Here is a 19,118-nt window from a genome sequence, read left to right as displayed (position 1 = left end):
TCGCACACACAATTACATTTGGGACATGCTCTAGTGCATTTCGCGCCACAGGGGAGCGCTTCGCATGCCTGACGAGCCCACAGGTCTAATCCTGCCTGTTGAGAACTACTGCCAAGGACTGATACGGGCAGCATGGCGAGAAATAATGCGGAAATGACTCTCATCTTGTCAGGTGTTGTTGAATAACGATGTTTGGACTATGAAGCGGGGCCAAGAAAGCAAGTTGTAGAACAATCCAACATCTTCAAGCTGGTTGGAAGGCAGACACCTTTTATAAACTCTCTCCTTCGATTATTAAGATCAGGTGCATATAAGTTGTGTTCGCCGTGCTTACTTACCGATTAAATCATGAACTGATTTAAGGTTTAAGTCAGGAGTGGGCCTGCCAGCCTGTGTTTCATACTAGGAATGACCAACGTCGAACGATTCTCAAGATGTATTGACGCTTAATTTTGTATTACCAAGCACAAGGGCCGAACAGTGATTTTAACCAGCATTCTACCCTCGAGATATTTCTCACTATGCTAATACGATGTTTGTGGACGGTCTCTAGGTGAGAACATTTGGCCACGTTAGACCACATGGCTGTGAAGTGATGGTATACCGATATCAACAGTCAACTGAAGCCTGGCCAAGCGGTGGTGGAGGCCCTGGTCCAGAAGGGCTGTTTTCCTCCCTCGCCGAGGAAATTTCGGATTCCGAGCGCAGGCGAAAGCTTAAGCTGATCTAGCTACCCATAATGCTTCATAAACCCAAAATGGTCGGGCTGGGGAATCTACTCTCTCTACGCAACTATCTCCAAATGTAACGTACGCTGATTGTTCTCACCATTTTCCTTTTTTTAGTTATTGGTGCTGATATCCGAACTCATCCAACTGTGCCACTTTCATGGAGTTGGTTTAAATAAATCAACAACTCACATCCTTAATGTAATGTTGAAATTACAGAATCCTCACCTCAAGCTTGCGGAGATTTCCAGTAACACGTTCGTTAAATTTGAGGTTACAAAGTATAGTAAGCCTCATATATTACACCAAGTTAGTGGTGGTTAAAGGTATTCTCTTGGGCGGCCGGACTGCTGAGCATTGTGAGCACCATTATTTTTCGTCGTGGTTCCAGAGCAATACGTTTTGCGTGTACAAAGTGCGACTAGTGCGGTGCCGTACTACAGTCCAACCCCCCTAAACGGCAAGGTCTCCTCGTATCCGGAGCTTTTGCCGCTTGAAGAACTTTTCAATGTACACCTTATCGGAATTGGCTAGTCGTTCAGCCAAATTTAAATTTTTCAAACCAGTCATATGTGGAGTTGATAATTATTAAATTAAAAAAACATTTCTTTTGAAAATAGTAGAAGGCCCTGCGCGCCTTCTATTTACGAAAATATCCGGACGGTATGGAGGGGCAGCCAGGTTTGGGGACCGATGCAACCTACCGAGTCAGCGGGGCTGATGCTTGCCGATATCGTGCCGCCGGGAACCGCGGGCATCGTCTTAGGGGTAGTTCTTGTGGTACTCTTGGCGGTGAAGCTCGCCGTCCAAGCTACAGCCGCCTTTGGCGCCTACGAGGCTCTGGACTTTCCGCCCTGAATTGAGCCAGGGAATAATCTAGTGGCCTGGATCAGGTTTATGGATACGCGAGGCTCGGAAGGGTGCGAATGCGGGTGCGTATGGTGGCTACGCTGTGATGTCCTGTTCTGACGCGTACACTTTCACAAATCATGGGCAAACCAAACCTGGCTGTTAGGATCGCTAATACCGACCCCGGATCGGTTTCGAATGCCAGCAGCTTTCTTGATCATTTCCTTCTTGTCACTGCCCTCGGGCTTATTTACCGAACTGCTTTCTTAGCAGTACTGCTTGCTTCCGGTATCATGTTCTGCAGCCACGAAGGTTTAGCAAGAGATGGCAGGGCAAGCGACGGACGAGACATGGTTTACCTGCCTGTACCCAAATCAAAGAGGGTCCGCTAGTTATTTCAGTTCCAGTTATAGACGATGTTACTTTCATTCGCTACCGGGGTTCGCCAGTCGCCTAGATACCCAGGTACCGATTTCACTGGCCCCCGAGTGAGCTTATTTTGTTCGTGCCTCTGAAGTGTTAGAAGCAAGGGTTGGCGCGGTGTCTGTACGTTGGTTCGCCTTCCTTGGTCCAGTTATTGTCACGGTTGGTTAGCCAAGAAGCTAGACTGAGGTGCAAATTATACCTAGATAAATGCATAATTATAATAGGGAATAGAACATCGTACCATGCCAGCGGCTACCTTAGTATGCAGGTGATTAGCTATCACTCGCACCATATATGGCAGCTATCTTCAAGTCATTCCGATTTGAGACTGCCTGTATGGTCTAGCCATCCCCCACTAGCTTAAATTTCTACTTTCGACGGCCATACTCTGCGCATACGAGTCCTGGGGAACACCGAAGCTCGCCGTTATCAGCATACTCAGGAAAATGGCCCTTGCTTGACAAATAGGAATAATCACCAATAGAGACGGCAATTCGTCTGTTACGTAGCGATGGTTCACCATTCAAAGTTCCGCCAATGCTCAATCTCAGATTCACGACACGTACACAATTTGAATCGCTGAGAGATTGATAACGCTCGTTTGGGCAGGGTTATTTGATGGTACAGACCTTCATAGGCGTGTGCCAGCCTAAAGTAGCGGACTATTTATAGATAATATGCAATTTTGTCGTCGCTCTTTGGGAGCTTTATGCAATGGTCTGCTGTTCATTACTTGGTAGAGCAACAGAAGTGTATCCTGTAGCTGTTTGATGGCCAAAAAAAGGTTCGCCTTCGCCTGTTGAGACTCTGGGATCATTCTCGCTCTCAACGGACGGTACAACATTAGGCCCAGTGTCTTGATCTAAGTCGATGACAAACTCCACCAAGTAGCCTGACGTGTCCGATTTATCCATGCTTCGTTTTGATATTGTGCAATTCGAAATAGTACCGCATTCTTGGGTAAGCATCTAGCTGAGTCGCCCAGCAGGAGACGATCGGGGTACCATAACATGATAGTAATCCTCTGAGCCGGGCTAGGAAGCCTTGGCTTTCTGTGCGTGTCGTTCCATGGCCGGCATATTATGCGATCGGAATGGTGTAGTGCTATGTCGTAGGACACTACATGAGACCTGCTAGATTAGTTCATTCTCTTTGTTTCGCTTATATCCATGAATCCATGAGTGATCCACAATTTGGATTCGGCCTATTCAGGGACCTCATTGGTCTTTGTTTACCAATACTGTAGGAGAACTGTGCCCTTAACAGGGTTCGCATCTTGAGGTCTATGATTAGTCTGTGCTTCCTCCATGCACGTAAAGTACCACTGGCGTGAGCTCTTTGATCCAAATTCCGCTGTCCTACCAGCAAGTGACCTTGCCGTGGTGAAGGCTGTAGCGATTGAGAGGCTCGAATGGCTCGACTGGGGCGGGGAGTTCAGGGCCGGGGATCTTGGGATTGGGCCATCCAGAGCCATCGTCCCAAGAAGGAGATAATGTGTTTTCTTGGTAGCAGTAGAAGGTGGCAGCGGCGAGATACAGGAGAGTGAGGATGGCGAGAAGGGTTTTGAAGGTGCGTGTCCGGCTAGATTTGGCGTCTGGGGTAAGAGGTGTAGGGATTTCGGCCTTGGTAGACTTCTCATCAAAAAAAAAAAAAAAAAAAAAAAAAAAAAAAAAAAAAAAAAAAAGCCATGACTGTTTACCGCGACGAGAACTATTGCCACGTGAGTTGCTGTGATTTGGAATGTAATCATCAACTCGGATACCGAAGGTCGAGTGGAAAGAAGCATACGCGGAAGCTGGAAATTTGGACAAGGATGTAAAATCACTCCCACGCCTTTTAAGATTCGAATCAACGTTGGCTGCGGTGCGAACGTTGACAGAGAACTTGACTCGAGGTGTAAAGCGAAGGGGCCAGGTCTGAAAGCCTACACTTGGAACACCGGGAACTCCGATGGGACAAGAAAAGACCTCACGATGACAAAGGTGCGACCCTGAATCTCGACGTGTGTAGTAGCTTCTTCGGCTATAAAACTTGGTGGATCGGATCAATGAGTACAAAGACGACTCAGACTACAGCCACAAATACAACATGCAGTACTATACGAACACGCGCTTAATGCTCTTGAATGTACACTAACTCCTTGTCCAGCCTACATAATTCTGCACGAGATGATGCACACTAACAGAGTTGCATATACAGCGGATGGGGACCGACACATTGTTGACATGAATATGAAGATCTACGAATATTTTGGCACCCCGAAACGACCGAAATTACAAAAGAAGACTTGTCTCGGTCGACGCGTACGGCTCCCAGAATACAAAGATGCTTGCCCGTACTAACAGGGAAAACATTGGAACAGACATCACGCTCAATGGTTGGTCAATCCACAAATGCCTTTTTGGGAGCTGTGCTATGCCGACTTTATCATGACCGCGGGTTTAAACTAAAGAGCGAAAGCAACGCCTCTGCCTCCCGCCAGCACTATATCTACAAAGCGATATGTTAACACTATACAACATATTCAGCGGTCTGGCTGCAGATACAGAAGAGAAAGCCTCCCTGCAAGCTTTTGGACCCAAAGGACTGCTCAAGAGAGGGCGCTCCAGGGTCGTTTATTGCGTACATAGCTTTAGAGACTTGCCTGTGGCGGAGTCTCTAATAGCGCTTGGAGACTGGAGACAGCACCATTATTGAGAAAGGCATTTTCAACATCTTTAGCCTTGGTTACGTTCAGCGACTGAGACAGAAACTGACAAAATCACCCCGAATGAGAGTGTGCAAGAGCCCCCACCGCGACCCACTCTCAATACGTCCATCAATGCTTTGCCACTCGAGACAGATACCAATGCATCTTGGCGGAGTGGCGACACAACAGTATACAAGCATAAATTCAAAGATTACGAGTTGGTTCTGAGTGGGATGCAGTCTGTTCTTCGCTAGTCTGTGGGTTTCTTCACCAACTCTCCGACAATTCTGTAAGTCGGCTCCTTCTTTGAGCCATAGCGAGCTCGAACTCTCCCACCCTGACTACTCAATAGTCACATGAGGAGTCAACATGTCTTCTAGACGCCAAGCAACAACGACTAATACCACTTGCTGCAGGGCTCAGATACTGCTGATGATATCACTTCAAATTAGCGGTATGATATCGCTGTTTCTACGCCGAATTGTTATCTTCATCGTCTTGGTCCAGCAAGCGGGTGCCATTGTTCATCGGGATACATTGCGGGCGCTGATCCGAGCAAGGCTCCGTGACATTTGAAGCAAACTATTCCAAGAATCACTAGTTTAATGCAGACCGGTCCGGCAGCATATTTCGACTGATCATAATCACGACTGCCAACTCGTCTGGTATCACGCTATGATTGTGAATTTAATCAACGTTCTCCTAGACGCCATGCCAGGCCTGTAGTGAGGCAACATTGACCATCTGGCCGATGGCACCGTTCCGCAAATCTGGCTGACTTTCGCATCCAAGGTTCTCATGCAAATCAAGCTGGCGGGGTGAATACGACGTGCCGTAATATTGCATGAGGACTAATCAGACGCTGGGTTCACTAATCGATGTACTGTAGACGGGGCGGGGGAGAAAGGCCTAGCTACTGGATAATGCACGGCGCTGGACATCTGTTTGCACATCGGCTCGCGGTCCTAGATCCTCTCATCGGCCCTTGATGCCGGATAGCCAAGAACAGGCTAGGCTGAACGGCAAACTATGCATATCTTTTTGTGGGCTTTCCCAACTAATAGGACCCAAGGCTGGTATGTTCCTGGCCATGACTCAGTTTGCGCTTGCCTTGTGCAGATGACAGGTGGAGACACCTCACAATTCTAGGGGCTGTCACGGTCCCCAACCCCTGCAGTCTGCCCTGTTGGCGCGGCCAGAACTGCAACGTTGAGGCGCCGCACACCATTCCGATTGAAGAGGTTCCTGGACATTGGAGATGCAACCGTGTCCAACCGGCTCGCATGGTCCATAGAGCGGAATACAACCTTGTTGCCTGCCGGGTGGCTACTTCAGCATCCTGTTGGCAACCAACTTGCAGCTCAGCCCATCGGCGCGTAAGTTATGATGCCAGCCACAAACCCACTCCACCTCCTCCCCCTAGTGAGTTGTGCCGTTGGACTGCAGATTAACACCTTCCTAAGTAGCTTAGTATATGCGAAACAGAGTTCCCGTGATACTGAGCTAAAGCACACAGCGTGGTACAAACCTTTGGCCAATCGAATTGGTACACTAATCCGTAACTCATCAAGAGGTCAGACTCCTTGTGAAGCGATAGATATTTCGGTCGATCGTACTGTCTGCCTATTGTCCAAGCACTCCAGTGCCTGCGAGACAGAGGTCTCCTTATTCCCTATCTACTCAAAACGCCCACGAGGCGAACTCTTCACAGATCTCTTCCGCAAGCTGGCTATCACCAAGCAGAAAACAGACAAAAACTCATGGTCGAGGCAGGATCACTTTCCTTTTCAGTCTCTCTCGTGCCGCAATCCGAAAGAATTGTTCTAGCTGCGAGTTGCTCGATCTGCCATTCAGTCGTAATCTCAACACGATGAATCATGAAAATTACCACCAACGTCTCGACTTTGTCAAGTCGATTCTCCAGTTGAATGGCTTGGAAGTAAGCTATAGGGATCGGTCACCGAAGTAAAACCCGCTGACGATAATCCAGGTTCCCAAGATCGAAACTGTCGAGTATAATATGAACAGCAAGCATCCGTACAACAATTACATCTACCTCGTGACTTTGCCATCGCCGCCAAGTACTGCGACTACATTCCGAACAGCTCAGTCCGATGAACCGCAGCCAGGCACTGTGCCAATGCCAGCAAATACCAAATCCCTGATCCTCAGACTAGCCAATGCTGACCCAAGGACGGGAATGAACAACACCAACCGTGTTGAGAACGAGGTTGCTTCGATGACTCTTGCTAGACAGGCACTTACCGGGTCCAAGTACAGTCATATTGTCCCTGACATCTACGCTTGGGCAAGCGTAGCTACTGGCCAGGGCTTCACAGTACAGCAGTACATGCATGGGATCATGCCTGATAAGGTGTTCAAGGATCTCACCCTGCAAGACAAATCAGTTGTGCTAGCGCAAATGGCCGATATCCTGGCACTTTTTCAGAAGTTTAAGGTTCCACAGACGATCGACAAATTTGGTGGGCTGAGGTTCGATGATTGTGGTAACATTATCAGCGCGCAGATGACAATATACAAGGGAGAGCCTAGTGCGACATATAGCGAGTTCATCCGCGCCATATTCTCTGTGAAGCTTCAGGAAGCCGACGAAAACCCTGTCATGCAAGGTTGGACAGATAAAGGAGTGAGAGCGAGACTTGACAACTTCATCAACTCTCGGTTAGGAGATATTTTGAAGGAGCATGAAGATCCCGAGAAAGTGCTAGTCCACTCTGACTTTTGTAAGCCCACTTTCGTTTGTGAAGCTCAAATCGTTGCAAACTGTTAGTGCTGACCGCTTCTAGCAACCAACAATCTTCTCTTTGATCCTTCCACCTTAGAGGTAACTGCGATACTAGATTTTGACTTTTCATACGTCGGAACAATCGTAGAGGAATTCATGCTATTCTCTTTTGGCAACATGTCAGGCGGCCAGCTTCCAGGCCCACTGGAAGATGGAGCCCAGCTCCAACTTCGAAACGCAATGCTCAATGGGTACTCTCGTCTCTCCTCAATTGAAGACACCTCGGATGTCGAGTGGGACGTTGCTAAAGCGTGGGATGATGCGCTGGCCCAGGCTGGCGCAGCAAGACCTCAGACTATTTCAAACTTTGAGAGAATCGCAGACACCTACTGGTTCACAGATATATTGAGTCCGTTCGAATTGGACAACCCGCTGATGAGGAAGCGTAGGACGGCAGAGCAGCTCAAGGCCATAAGAGAAAGAACTGAAAACCTTATAGTCAGGTTCTTGGACAAGTATGAGCAAACACTATGATTGCTAGTTCTTGACAGCCATTGGGCTCAATAGCTATTTCAGTATCTCTATCACATATGCAAGAGAGCATAGAGGCAGACAAGCCGTAAAAAGACCAAAGAAAGGAGCCGTCCTGAAGTCCCATTGAGAATAAAATGTGCTAATGGAAGGTACTGAATCTCCCGGGGCGCAGGGTTTGGTCATTTAGATTCACATTCGTCAAGAGCGATCATTCTCACCGCACTAAGACTAGAAAGAAAAGGTTCAGCCGTGTCCAACTCTTCCTTCTTCCTCGCTCGGCTGACATCGTAGATGAGTAGGCAGTATTAATTGGTTGGTCTAGAGTTTATTTCGTGCGACCGCTTCATCCTTGTTCTGGCAACCAGTTATTGGCCAAATCCAAGTTTCCGGTACGCATCAAGCAGGCCAAATCCAAGTTTCCGGTACGCATCAAGCAACTCGCTAACCAATCCCCATGTCCAAGGGCGGTAGTGCTCGGGTTCATTCCAACCAGGCGTTACGTGGTCCTTTGCTGCCCTGACGCCCACTTTCATATGCCTGGCCCACCTGTGGAGAACTAGCTCAAAGCCAAGATGTTTTGGTCGATGTCTTCCTTTATCTCTCCTCTCATTGTTCGAGCCTGCAGGCGTAGTCCGTCCATAATGGTCTCGGCCTTCCTGTGCTGTTTGCAGCGACGGTAAGCGAGAGCAAGCCCCAGGTTGCAATACAGTGTCTCCATTGTGTTTCCTGAGCTCTGCAACTGCCCCGCAATACGTCTATAAATCATCTCTGATGCATCCAAGCTCAGTAGCCCCACGCTGTTCATGCGGTCGTAGACAAGACTTGTGAAGAGGAAGATGGCCTGATCATTTGCGCCGAACTTCCGCTCCAGAAAGCTGAGGTAGGAACAAAGGTTTAGCGACGCATCATTCCTTGTTTGGCTCGGTCCTATGTGGCTTAGTTCGGCCCATATCAATCTCATCGGATGGCGTGCGGGAAGCATCACTCTAAATATATTAGCAATATACAAAAGCAATTGTTGTCCAACTCCGGATGGGAGGGTCATAAATGCCATGTATGTACATATGGGGATAGCTGGGTCCGGGGTGAGAATAAGTCCCTTGAGTTCCTCGCAGGACTTATCAAGAAGCATGAATCCGTGCTTGGATTGCCGTTGAAGAACCAGAGATCTGGCATAGTAGACTCTCGTTGACCATATGAATGTTTCATTTAATGGTAGAGTTAGAACCCTGAGCCCATCAGCACTGCTGTCTATCGAGCTGTCGATAAATTGGTGGGATATACTGATTATATCTTCTGGAATCCTCATAGCCTCTGGTGAAGTCAGCCAGGCAGGCTTCAGCGAAAGAAGGTCGTTGATATCTCTGGAGTTCCGGCTCTGTGACAGACCGTAGGTCGCGTGCGAAACGTTGGGAGACGCAGGAGTTTCCGATTTTTTGCTAGTGCTAGTCATATTTTGTTCAACCTTTAGTTTCAGGTATCGGGCAACCTTCTGTGAATCGACTCGCTTCCCCCTAATGACGAACATATTTTCTTGGGCTGTCGAACTCTTCTCTGTCTCTTGCAGGATCTCGGGCGTATCAATCAAGCTCAAGTTCTTGACAAGGTTCCACGCATTCAACCGTTTCTTATACATTGTTTTACTTTGGCCGTCAGTATTACCATAGCTCGTCAGTAAGAGTAGTGTAACTTACGTGCCGAGAAACATGTGCTTTTCTCTCATTATGGCCATGACTTCCTTTAGCTTCCGGTTCTCATGGATGTAAAGCCGCGTAGTAGTCTGGCGGTGAACATCCCAGTCCTCTGCGTAGCCCAGCGACGTGGGCACATGTTGCTGGGTATTGTCAGCAGAGTCCGACAATTGCGTATAGGGACGACTGTGTATAGTTATTGCAGGGGAGGGGGGAGTCGTTGGCTGTCTTTGTGTTTATATGGACTCCATGGGGTAGGATAAGGTTCAAACGCTACGAGAATAAACTGTCCTGCATAGCCTTGAATGCTTCGCCAGGTGATACACCACGGAGTGGCTGATGGCACTGTTGCTCGTGCGCCACTGCCCTGTTACACAGGACGGGCCTACAAGCCCCTAACCTCAGCCCTGCAGCCCGAAAGAAGTATTCTATATTTTGACTCTTGCATATCAATACAACTCAGGTCGTATTAGGCGCTGGTGCATAAGTAACTTTGACATGCAGAAGCCGATTGGATACAACCGCGCAAACTTTTATCACCTTCTGATTTTGCCCGCGGGCCCAGCCTACGTTTAAACTCAGGAGTTCATAGTGGAATTTTCTCCCTAGGGCTGCCAGGTACCAGATTGACTTATGGCTATGCATCCCTGTGTGACAGTCTTCGAATGGCTAAAGTCGGCCTCAACTCAGAGACTGCCTCAGCCATCTGAAACAGGCACACTCACAGTGTCACAATCGAGATTACATAGCATGGCAGTAAGTGTATTTTAGCCCAACCAGTCCTGCATGATATGCTTGCGTGCATGCTCTGCGTGGTTTAAACATGGAGAGCGTGTCGGGCCCCCGCTACTGCTGTGAGGGCGATTCAACAGGACCCCACGGCCCCCCTTCAAATTTGGCCTCATCCAAATTTAAAATACCAAGTCGTGGCATAGCTTTGCCCCCAATGGAGAGGAAATTCTGCCTCGTATGGCTCACCTGTGTAAAGAGAACACGTCATTATGCATATTGGACGGGAAAGTATATTAGGGGTTGATCTTCGATCTATACTGTGCCACTTCCAACTTTTTCTTTCATTGGCATGTCACCGAGCCAGACAACCATATAGTCACATTGGTTCAGCATTCTCACTCCATTTATCTACCATAATCGAGTTACATCTCTGGGGTTAGCGAGTCTCGCTCACTCAGTACTGAAGCACGGTTCCCTTGTCACATATTATGGATCGTACTGCAAACATTATCGACCTATTAAGGCGGATCCTTTTCCTTCGGACTTGTGACCGGTCCGAAAAGATCTCTAAGAGAGAGCCGGCGCCCAGAATGAATTTAGCCTTCGATACTGTGTGCCAGGAGCGACCAACTCAAGTACCAGACATGTACTTAGTTACAGAATCTGATGATCTCTGCCGAGGCTCTGGGCTCGATTCATCAACAACAGCTCAGAGAAAACGCCCCATTGCTGATCAACCCATCGTCTACGCAGATCTAGGGCAATCAAAATCGCGCAGCTACCTCACGTCAGTATCGGACAACTTCAAGAGTCATCAGTACTCTAGTCACAGGATGCTAGAAGAAAGATACTCTAATGGCCTATCACAAATTTCTTGTGGGACGCAGCATGGCCAACACAATCCAGGCACATCCTGGCTGCCTTTTTATCTACGAACGACAACTTCTCTCTTCATCATGTCAGGTTTTGCACTTATGATTGCAATCCTGGAGGTACTGTTCGCCGTTTCACAGTGGAAATTCGGATTATCCGGGGGGGTGCCGTCTATACGATACTTATGGACTTATGGAACGACTGGTATTCTGACGTTGGCTGCCGCATTTTGGCACCGGGTGGACTACGAAACAAAGGTCTCGGCACCCTGGTTAAAGGCATCCCCAGTCACTGCAAGCAAAGTAGCCCTGCTCGTTGACTACGTCGATACTTGGTCATTGCTAGTCCCCTTTCGGGCTCTCAGGAATCAGGATCATGAGGTGGCTTGCAGCTCTACTATATCACTACTGCTTCAAGTGTTGATCGTGCTCTCTACCGCATTATTCGCGCTAGCTCCGACAGATTTGGTCAACAATATTGAACCTATAATTTTGACAAGTCGATTTGTAGATGATCCGGCACGTCTGAAGGATAACGATTCCCTTCTTCCGTACTATATTGCTATGGGGACCGAACCTTCAATGTCTCGAATCAATAACCTGAGCAATACCAATAGTGCTCGCCCGACATACCCCGAAGGTTGCACGAATCAATTTGCTTACCAGACATTTTATCCAGCCTCCCCAAGTTTGATGGAGACGAAGGCCACTGTTGACGGACTAGCTCTTGGCCTGGCATGCGAGAGAGTGGATGTAGGAAGGACAATAACGATGCCCCTATTTCACTTCCTTGACGTGGGTTATGTTATGACAGTTGGAGATGAGCCATATTTCGAAGTCAGCTACCGAGGTTGCAAAACAACCATTCAGTGGGACATCTTTACCTCTAACCCGGAAGATTATATCTGGGTTGACAACAACAAAACTTTTCGCGAGCATGGGATGATGCTGCGTGTTGTTCCGGGTTTCGCAAGCAAGTACTGTAACTCAACTGACCAAGATGCTCATCGCTTGGTGTTCGTGTCTGTGGACGTGGAGTGGCGCTCAATCAACCAAACCATCATCTCTGAGGGAAAAGAGACGACTATAGTCAACTTGGATGCGGCAATTGTACGTGGAGTTGCATTGACGTGTGCTCCCTCCCTGGAACAAACTTTGCTTGATGTTTCTCGGAGCAACGAAGGAGTACGAAGTGTTTTGCAGCGCAAAGGCAGATCTGCCAATTCATTAAGATACATTCACCCTTGGCATTTTGTCGAATTCTTCTTCCACGACTTTATCATTTCAACACAAAAAGTCATAGCCGGTAGCACGGTTGTGTGGGCTGATAAGACCTCTGAAGCTGTTTTGCAGTTTTGTGGTCAGTCTTGCATGAATACATCGAGACTCATGGACGATACAGTTCTCCAAGATATTCTGGCTGCATTTCTTTCCAATTATGCGGCGGCCACAGCTCATGCTATGCTTACGGAAAGAGCCAACGTCGCCTCTACTGGAACTTCTTCAACCATTGTGGTGCGCCTATGGGTCCAACCAATCGTGTGCCAAGCGATGATTACACTATTGGCTGTATGCATACTGATCATGGTGTGGGTTCAATTCAAAAGTAAAAAGACTTTGACACGCAGGATCAACCCCGGATCCATTGCAGCGGCGGCCGTGCTCGCTGGCGAAGTTGCATCCTCCAACTTTTCGAGGGATCTTGGGTCAGCAAACGCAGAGCAATTGCACAAATGGCTAGACAGCTTCCTTGATGGCCGTTTCTCTTGCCCATTGCAGTATTCTCACTCATCCATAAGTGGCAATACACAACTAGATAACCGTAGAGGGACCAGGAAAGAGGAGGGGCCAGCATCATCTCGAAACACCTTATTTGAAAACCCGCTCGCACTGCGACCGCTCAGCCAAATTACTTTGCTCTTAGCCATTATAGCATGCGGAACTACACTGATGATTTTACTTAGGATGTCTGCCAATCAGCAGGGCTTAATGGATGCCGACGTTTCCAAATACCTCCTCTATGCTTGGACGATAGTACCGGCCACAATCGGAACTATTATCTCATGGTGGCTGTCATCTATTGATACCCAAGTTCGGCTCTTGACTCCTTACAATTCTTTGAAGCGCGATAGGTGCAGCCGTGGAGTTTTACAGATGAATCTGTTGCGAGGGCTGATGCCGTCTGTTCTATACCAGGAGCTGAAAACCTTGAATTTCCTTGCTGTATCAACCACGCTTGCTGCTTTGCTTGGAGCCAGCCTGACAACGGTATCTGCCGCCATGTTCCGTGTTATTACCTATCCAGTTTCAAGCCTTGTCAAGCTCTTACCAAATACAGTCTTCATAACACCAACACCAAGATCAACCGAGATCACCTATCATGCCGCATCTCATATCTTCGAGGGTATAGGGTCTCAATACGTTGGAACATCTCGTCTTTCATCCTTACTTCTGGAGACTAATTTGTCATATTCTCAGCGGTCTTTTCAGAACCTCGTCTTTCCTACATTCTCTATGGCACCTCTGGAAATCGAAAATGTCCCCCATACAAGTAATGCCTCTTCGGCTAGCATTAGGGTTGCAGCGCCAGCTTTGAGGCCATGATTATCTTGCCGAGTATATTCCCAGTCTGATATCACAGCAGTCTATAAGCTCAACTATTCAGTGGCACCGTTCCTTGATCCAACGAATGACATTACCGTGGACATTCCTTTGGGGGGGGGGCGCGAGAGTTCTGACCATCGCTCTGGTACCACTTTCTTTGGGACTGGAAAACTCTCGGAATGCCTGTTTGCCGCTGCAACAGCAACGCAATTTGGAGGAATACAGACTGAGAGTTGGGATAGCTTTCTATACATATGGGGCTACCACGACTCATCACCTGGGTACGTCACCAACATATCTGCGGTTGGGTGTAATAATACCATGGAGCTTGTGGATACCACCTTTTCCTTCTTCGGACCTGATCTACATCTAGATCTTTCTGATACTCCACAAATTATTGAATCAACTGCCAGAGATATTCCAGAGCATGGAACTCTTCGTTCATTTACTAGATCCGAGCTATACAAAAACCTTGCTTCACTCCCGACAGCACATAACACTGTATTCGATCCTTTCTTTCAACAACTGGTAACATCACGATATGCCATACCGGTTTCCGCAATTGGCGATCCCACTCAATCTGAGACTGTGATGGACGCCATCCGGTTTCAGCATGGCATCATTGAAGCACAATTTTTGAGTGCAAACTATCGTATAGACATCAATTCTTCGGATGTGACGGAAAACGCAACGAACGTACTGATTCCGACTCTGTTCAACGATTCAACATCAGGAGACCCGCCCAGATTTCCAGCAACAGTCACATACCCGTTTGGAAGACAGCGTATCGTTCAGGATCCGATTGCGACCGCACTGCTCGAGGCTTTGTTACTAAGTATTTTGATATTATCAGTAGTGGGTTGGTGGTTAAGCCCGAGGGAGCCCGCATTGCCACGGAGCCCATCGAGTGTTGGAAGTTTGCTTGCTCTTCTTGCTGGAGGTAATGTGTTGGAGCATATATACGACGGGGGCCCGGAGCCACTTTGTTGGGAGGATGTTGAGACTCGACTGGGCGAAGATTCTAGGTTTTACTTAGGCTGGGATCCGTCAAACCCTGATGAGAAGTCCGAGAAAAGGCGATTTGGCATTTGGATCGTCAACCCACGCGGGCGGCCATGAGATTGATAGGAACAAATACATGACTACGTCTATCTTATCCAGAGTTGTGATTTTACTCATTGCATCTCAATTAATACTGTCAGAACTCGGGAAATGTGGAAATGTGGATGCGGCCCAACTATGATGCGTATAAAGTACAAGAACTACCGGGTACTTAGTTGTAAAGCAGCACGGGTAGTAGTAAGAGATATAGATACCTTGATAGGGATGCTAGCAAACTTTATTTATGTCCTGGCGATGCTCCAGGTTTGCTGGATGTTCGATGAGGTACTGTAAGGGGTTCACTACATATTTCCAGGTTGAGCCTTACTTTAAAGGGGAACAAGGTTCAATTGCGCTTTGAATAGTTTCCATATTGGATGTCATTTCCATATCAAGATTTACCTAACCCTGCCGTTGATACTCAGGGAGCTGGAATGAGTCGACATTGGCCAACTTAGACAGAGAGTCTAACTGAATTGCAGTGATAAGGTGAGGTGAGGTGTGACTGTGACTCCAACATTGTTCACGGTTCAGCTTCAAGCTGAGGTCCCAGCACATGAGCAGTTGTCCAGTCGCCAGCCCATCGTCCTATATATCACCTCTCGGAGGAGGGTTCGGAAAAATCTAGGTGCATGTGTATTCGCGAACACGTGCCATTCACTGATAAAAGATGCCGAAGCATATATCATTTCAAAACTTTTTCTTTCATATATTGTCCCCTGCATCTCTAAGCGAGTGTTATCCTTCGGCTATGCTACTAACCCGCACGGCCTCCTTTTTTTCTTTTGCCCATCTTCCCCGCCAAATCTCTTCCCGCCAGCCTCCAAGGCGCCGTGGTCCTTCCAAACTCCCAAGCAAGCCGCGCATACCTTCCCGAGAGGCGTGTCAGGAGAGGTTGAGATTAAAAGGTGGTAGAGATGGGGTGCGAGAGTTGGTAAGTCCGGCATCGGGGTGATAATGCGGTGGCGATAGGAGCGGGGTGTGGGCGGAAGTGCAACGCAAAAACGTAGCAGAAAAAGAAAAGAGAAACAATGCACTGGTATACAAAACTGTCGATCGAGCTTTCGTGTCTCCTCGCGGTTCGTTGCACCTCTTTCTCGTCATCGTGACGACTTTGGTCGCATTTCCAAAAATAATATCAACTTCCACCAGTTTCATCCCCGTCGTGTCGTTCTTCATGTCCAAGCAAGTGGATGGACTGGCTTCTGGCCAGTGTCAAAATTCGACGTCCTCCAGGTGCTGACTTATGCTCCGTGAGCATCTTTAATTAAGCTTCACATCGCTGGCCAGCCAGCCAGCATCGCGCTTGCCATCTAAAATGATGTGCGTATGCGTCATAACAGCGTAACCATCGTAAAAGGGACTCTCTCGGAGATGAGTCGCCTATTACAGGTGCTCAGAATTCGAAGAGAAATCCCAAAGACTGGGTATAGGAGTAGAGTCGTGATGCCGTAAATGGTTGCCCATATAGACGCTGTATGGTGTATCCAGAGAAGATTGGCGTGAAAGGCGGGGGCGTCAGCCGTTGTCGAAGGGTATATATGACTAGGTTATCAACATGGCAGCTCTCCAGAGAGGAAAAAGCGATGCCGCGGTCGTTGCCATTGCAAATTGCCCTCGGCGAGACAAATCCTCTCAGTCCAAACATCGAGATGACCCATCAGAAAATGCAGCTTCAAAAAATCTCAACTCCCAAGGATGGAACGACAAAATCAATATTACAAGGTGTGATTAGGAGAGAAAATAGCGCGCGGGGATAATGCATTTCGAGAATCACGGCATGTCGACCGGTCTGGCAAGACATGATAGGGTTGGCGCCGAAATGCTTCAGGCTTGGAGTCTATTTGTCGTAAGTCGTCTCTCGTTGATGCCGTCATGAGGTTGCAGGTGGTGCATGACAGCAGTCCTCGTCATCAACGGGGTGTTCTAGTGAAATCGAGAGGTAGCAGAGCTCCGGCCAGCGTCTGAGGAGTCTGTGACGATGTTAGCCTTCTAGCCAATCCATACCTAGTGACCTGGAATATCACATACCGCTGCCTCTCTGCATGTGGCCTCGGTTGCGGCCGTTGAAAGCCTCTCCCCACTCAGGACCTCGGGGTTGACGATCGGGGGCGTTGCGATTAGGAGCGGAGGTGTTGCCCGGCCTCTGGCTGCCAATAGCACCCGGGGCATCTCTGGCACGCAGGTGAGGCGCATTGGCGTCGAAGCCGAGGTTCATGGATCCCATGCCGCCGGCAAGGAGCGCATCCGTGCTCGACGCAGCATTCTGAGCAGATGTCGGGGTCAAGTTAGGGGGCGTGTTCAACGAGTTGTAGTCGCCGTATCGTGAGCCCCCTAGGCCATTACCAAGCCCACCAACGTAGCTCGAGCCCGATGGCGCGGGGCTAGGGCTGTGGGTTCGGAGATCGGCAAAGCTCTTGGCAGCGCGCAGGTTGTTGGGGATGCCTCCGTCCAGGTTGCCGGGAAGCTGCAGAGTTGGCCCTTCTCTGCCAAGGGTGTGATAGGCGCCTGCCCCGATCCTCGACTCGGCAAAGTCAAAGGTGGCGGCACGGCTCAAACCGCGGCGGTGATCCTCCCACGAGACGTTCGGGGGCAGCTGCTGCTGAACATGGCCGGTGGGGGAGCTCTGGCTCTTCTTGGTGATCTGAAGCTGGCGTCTGTCATGCTCGCCAATGGAGTGGTGTTCCAGGCCCATGTTGTGAGCCAGAATGTGGATCTGGCGTCGCTGCTCGGGGGCGATATCGGGCGAGAAGATGTAACTCTCGCGGCTGGGGTCGTTCTTGAAAATGGTCAACTGCGTGTAGAACTCCAGCGTGTCGGGGTTGTTCAGGTCGATATCGCCTAGGTCTAAAATGTAAGCGGGTTTGCAAGGGTGGACAGATGGAGCACTGCGCGTCCGTCTGTCGGCGACGTCCAACTTACGGATAGGGGACCCATTGGGCTGCTTGTTGACGCCGACACCGAGGGCCTGCAGGGCGGTCTGCTGGTGCTGCGGCAGAGGTGCTCGGTGCTGCTCTTCCAGCTGGCCACGCTTCTCTCGCTTCTCACGATCGATCCGATCCCGCTCGTCCTGCGGCAGCATCTTCTTGTACTCGACGCGGAGCTTCCGTCCCATGACCTCGAGGCCGTTCATCTTCTGGATCACGATGGCCGTGTCCTCGGGGGTGGAGAAGTTGGCAAAAGCCAGGCCCCGGAAGACACCCTTGTCGAAGTGGTAGTTAAAGGCATAGGGCTGAGGAAGGTTCATGGATGCCATCAGGCCCTGCAGTATCTCCTTTCGGCACTGGAACTGGATGTTCTTGATCACAATGGCTGTGGGGATGAGCTGTTCGGCGTCAGAAGACCCCGGTGTGCTGAGTACCCGTGCATCTGTGATCCCCGATAGGTCGTCGCCCCCGTTCATGGACATGTTGGGGTCGTAGTACTGGTTCATTGAGGGATGGCCAAGGCCGGGTTGTTCAGTCCAAGTCTACATTACGGAACATCCAGTTAGTGGGGGGGCACAATACATAGGGCAAAAACAGCGGCTGGGCCGTGATGCAGAGGGGGTTACGAACCGTAGGCAAGGCTGCTCTCCGGTTGACAGCTCGCGAGCCGAGCCTGCCGTTGCCGTTCATGGGGCCGTTCATAGTGGCCACTCCACCGTTATATCCCCAGGTCTGGCTGTTCTCTAGCATGTAGTTGGAATTGGGCCCGAGGCGGTCGATTCGCGACATGGTGTCGTAGCCTGACGCGTTGCCAAACCGGTCTTCGGCATAGAGCGACGGGTTCTGGCCCACGGTATCGAAGGGCCTTTGCGATGACCGTCCACCGAGGCTTGAGAGGCCGACCGTCGCATAGCCCTGCCGTGTAGAACCCGGCGACCGGTTCGGGGCCGGGGGGTAGTCGTAGTACATGTCGTGCTGCTGCTGGTTCATGGTCGCGATGCGCGTGGCAGCCAGCGTGTCGTCACCGGAGGGATGAGGGATTGCCACAGCTGCTAGTGGTCGCTAGCAGGCTGCAAATCCCCTGTGCGTGTTTCCCCGACAAGTTGTGACGGGTAGGCAGTCTCGATCACGGAAAGAAAGACTCGCACCCAAGACGGCACGGGGGGTTCGTCTAGTACAGGGTGGACCAAGTTGCGCCTGCAACAGAAAAGGGAGGCGG

At 49.5% G+C, this 19,118-nt stretch overlaps 4 protein-coding genes across 4 annotated transcripts; 2 read left to right on the top strand and 2 right to left on the bottom strand.

The window, feature by feature from the left end:
• Positions 1-6,562: 6,562 nt before the first annotated feature.
• JN550_013853 (uncharacterized protein) lies at positions 6,563-7,972 on the top strand (the record flags this gene model as incomplete). The annotated part of the gene is made up of 3 exons (XM_049312487.1): positions 6,563-6,631; positions 6,683-7,436; positions 7,500-7,972. 3 exons carry the CDS (start codon positions 6,563-6,565, stop codon positions 7,970-7,972), a joined length of 1,296 nt encoding a protein of 431 aa, XP_049164181.1.
• Positions 7,973-8,528: 556 nt separating this feature from the next.
• On the bottom strand, positions 8,529-9,695 carry JN550_013852 (uncharacterized protein; the record flags this gene model as incomplete). The annotated part of the gene is made up of 3 exons (XM_049312486.1): positions 8,529-8,956; positions 9,035-9,615; positions 9,667-9,695. The coding sequence occupies 3 exons, from the start codon at positions 9,693-9,695 to the stop codon at positions 8,529-8,531; spliced, it is 1,038 nt and encodes a 345-aa protein (XP_049164180.1).
• Positions 9,696-11,351: 1,656 nt separating this feature from the next.
• JN550_013851 (uncharacterized protein) lies at positions 11,352-14,990 on the top strand (the record flags this gene model as incomplete). Its single annotated transcript, XM_049312484.1, has 2 exons — positions 11,352-13,671; positions 13,912-14,990. 2 exons carry the CDS (start codon positions 11,352-11,354, stop codon positions 14,988-14,990), a joined length of 3,399 nt encoding a protein of 1,132 aa, XP_049164179.1.
• Positions 14,991-16,898: 1,908 nt separating this feature from the next.
• Positions 16,899-18,889, bottom strand: JN550_013850 (uncharacterized protein; the record flags this gene model as incomplete). The annotated part of the gene is made up of 4 exons (XM_049312483.1): positions 16,899-16,945; positions 17,004-17,813; positions 17,895-18,441; positions 18,530-18,889. 4 exons carry the CDS (start codon positions 18,887-18,889, stop codon positions 16,899-16,901), a joined length of 1,764 nt encoding a protein of 587 aa, XP_049164178.1.
• Between the last annotated feature and the right edge of the window lie 229 nt (positions 18,890-19,118).

This window comes from Neoarthrinium moseri (genome assembly GCF_022829205.1).
Source record: "Neoarthrinium moseri strain CBS 164.80 chromosome Unknown scaffold149_Wmoseri_CBS_16480, whole genome shotgun sequence".
NCBI classification, from domain to species: domain Eukaryota; kingdom Fungi; phylum Ascomycota; class Sordariomycetes; order Amphisphaeriales; family Apiosporaceae; genus Neoarthrinium; species Neoarthrinium moseri.
Note: the sequence above shows the minus strand (reverse complement) of the source record. Positions and strands in the feature narration are given on the sequence as shown.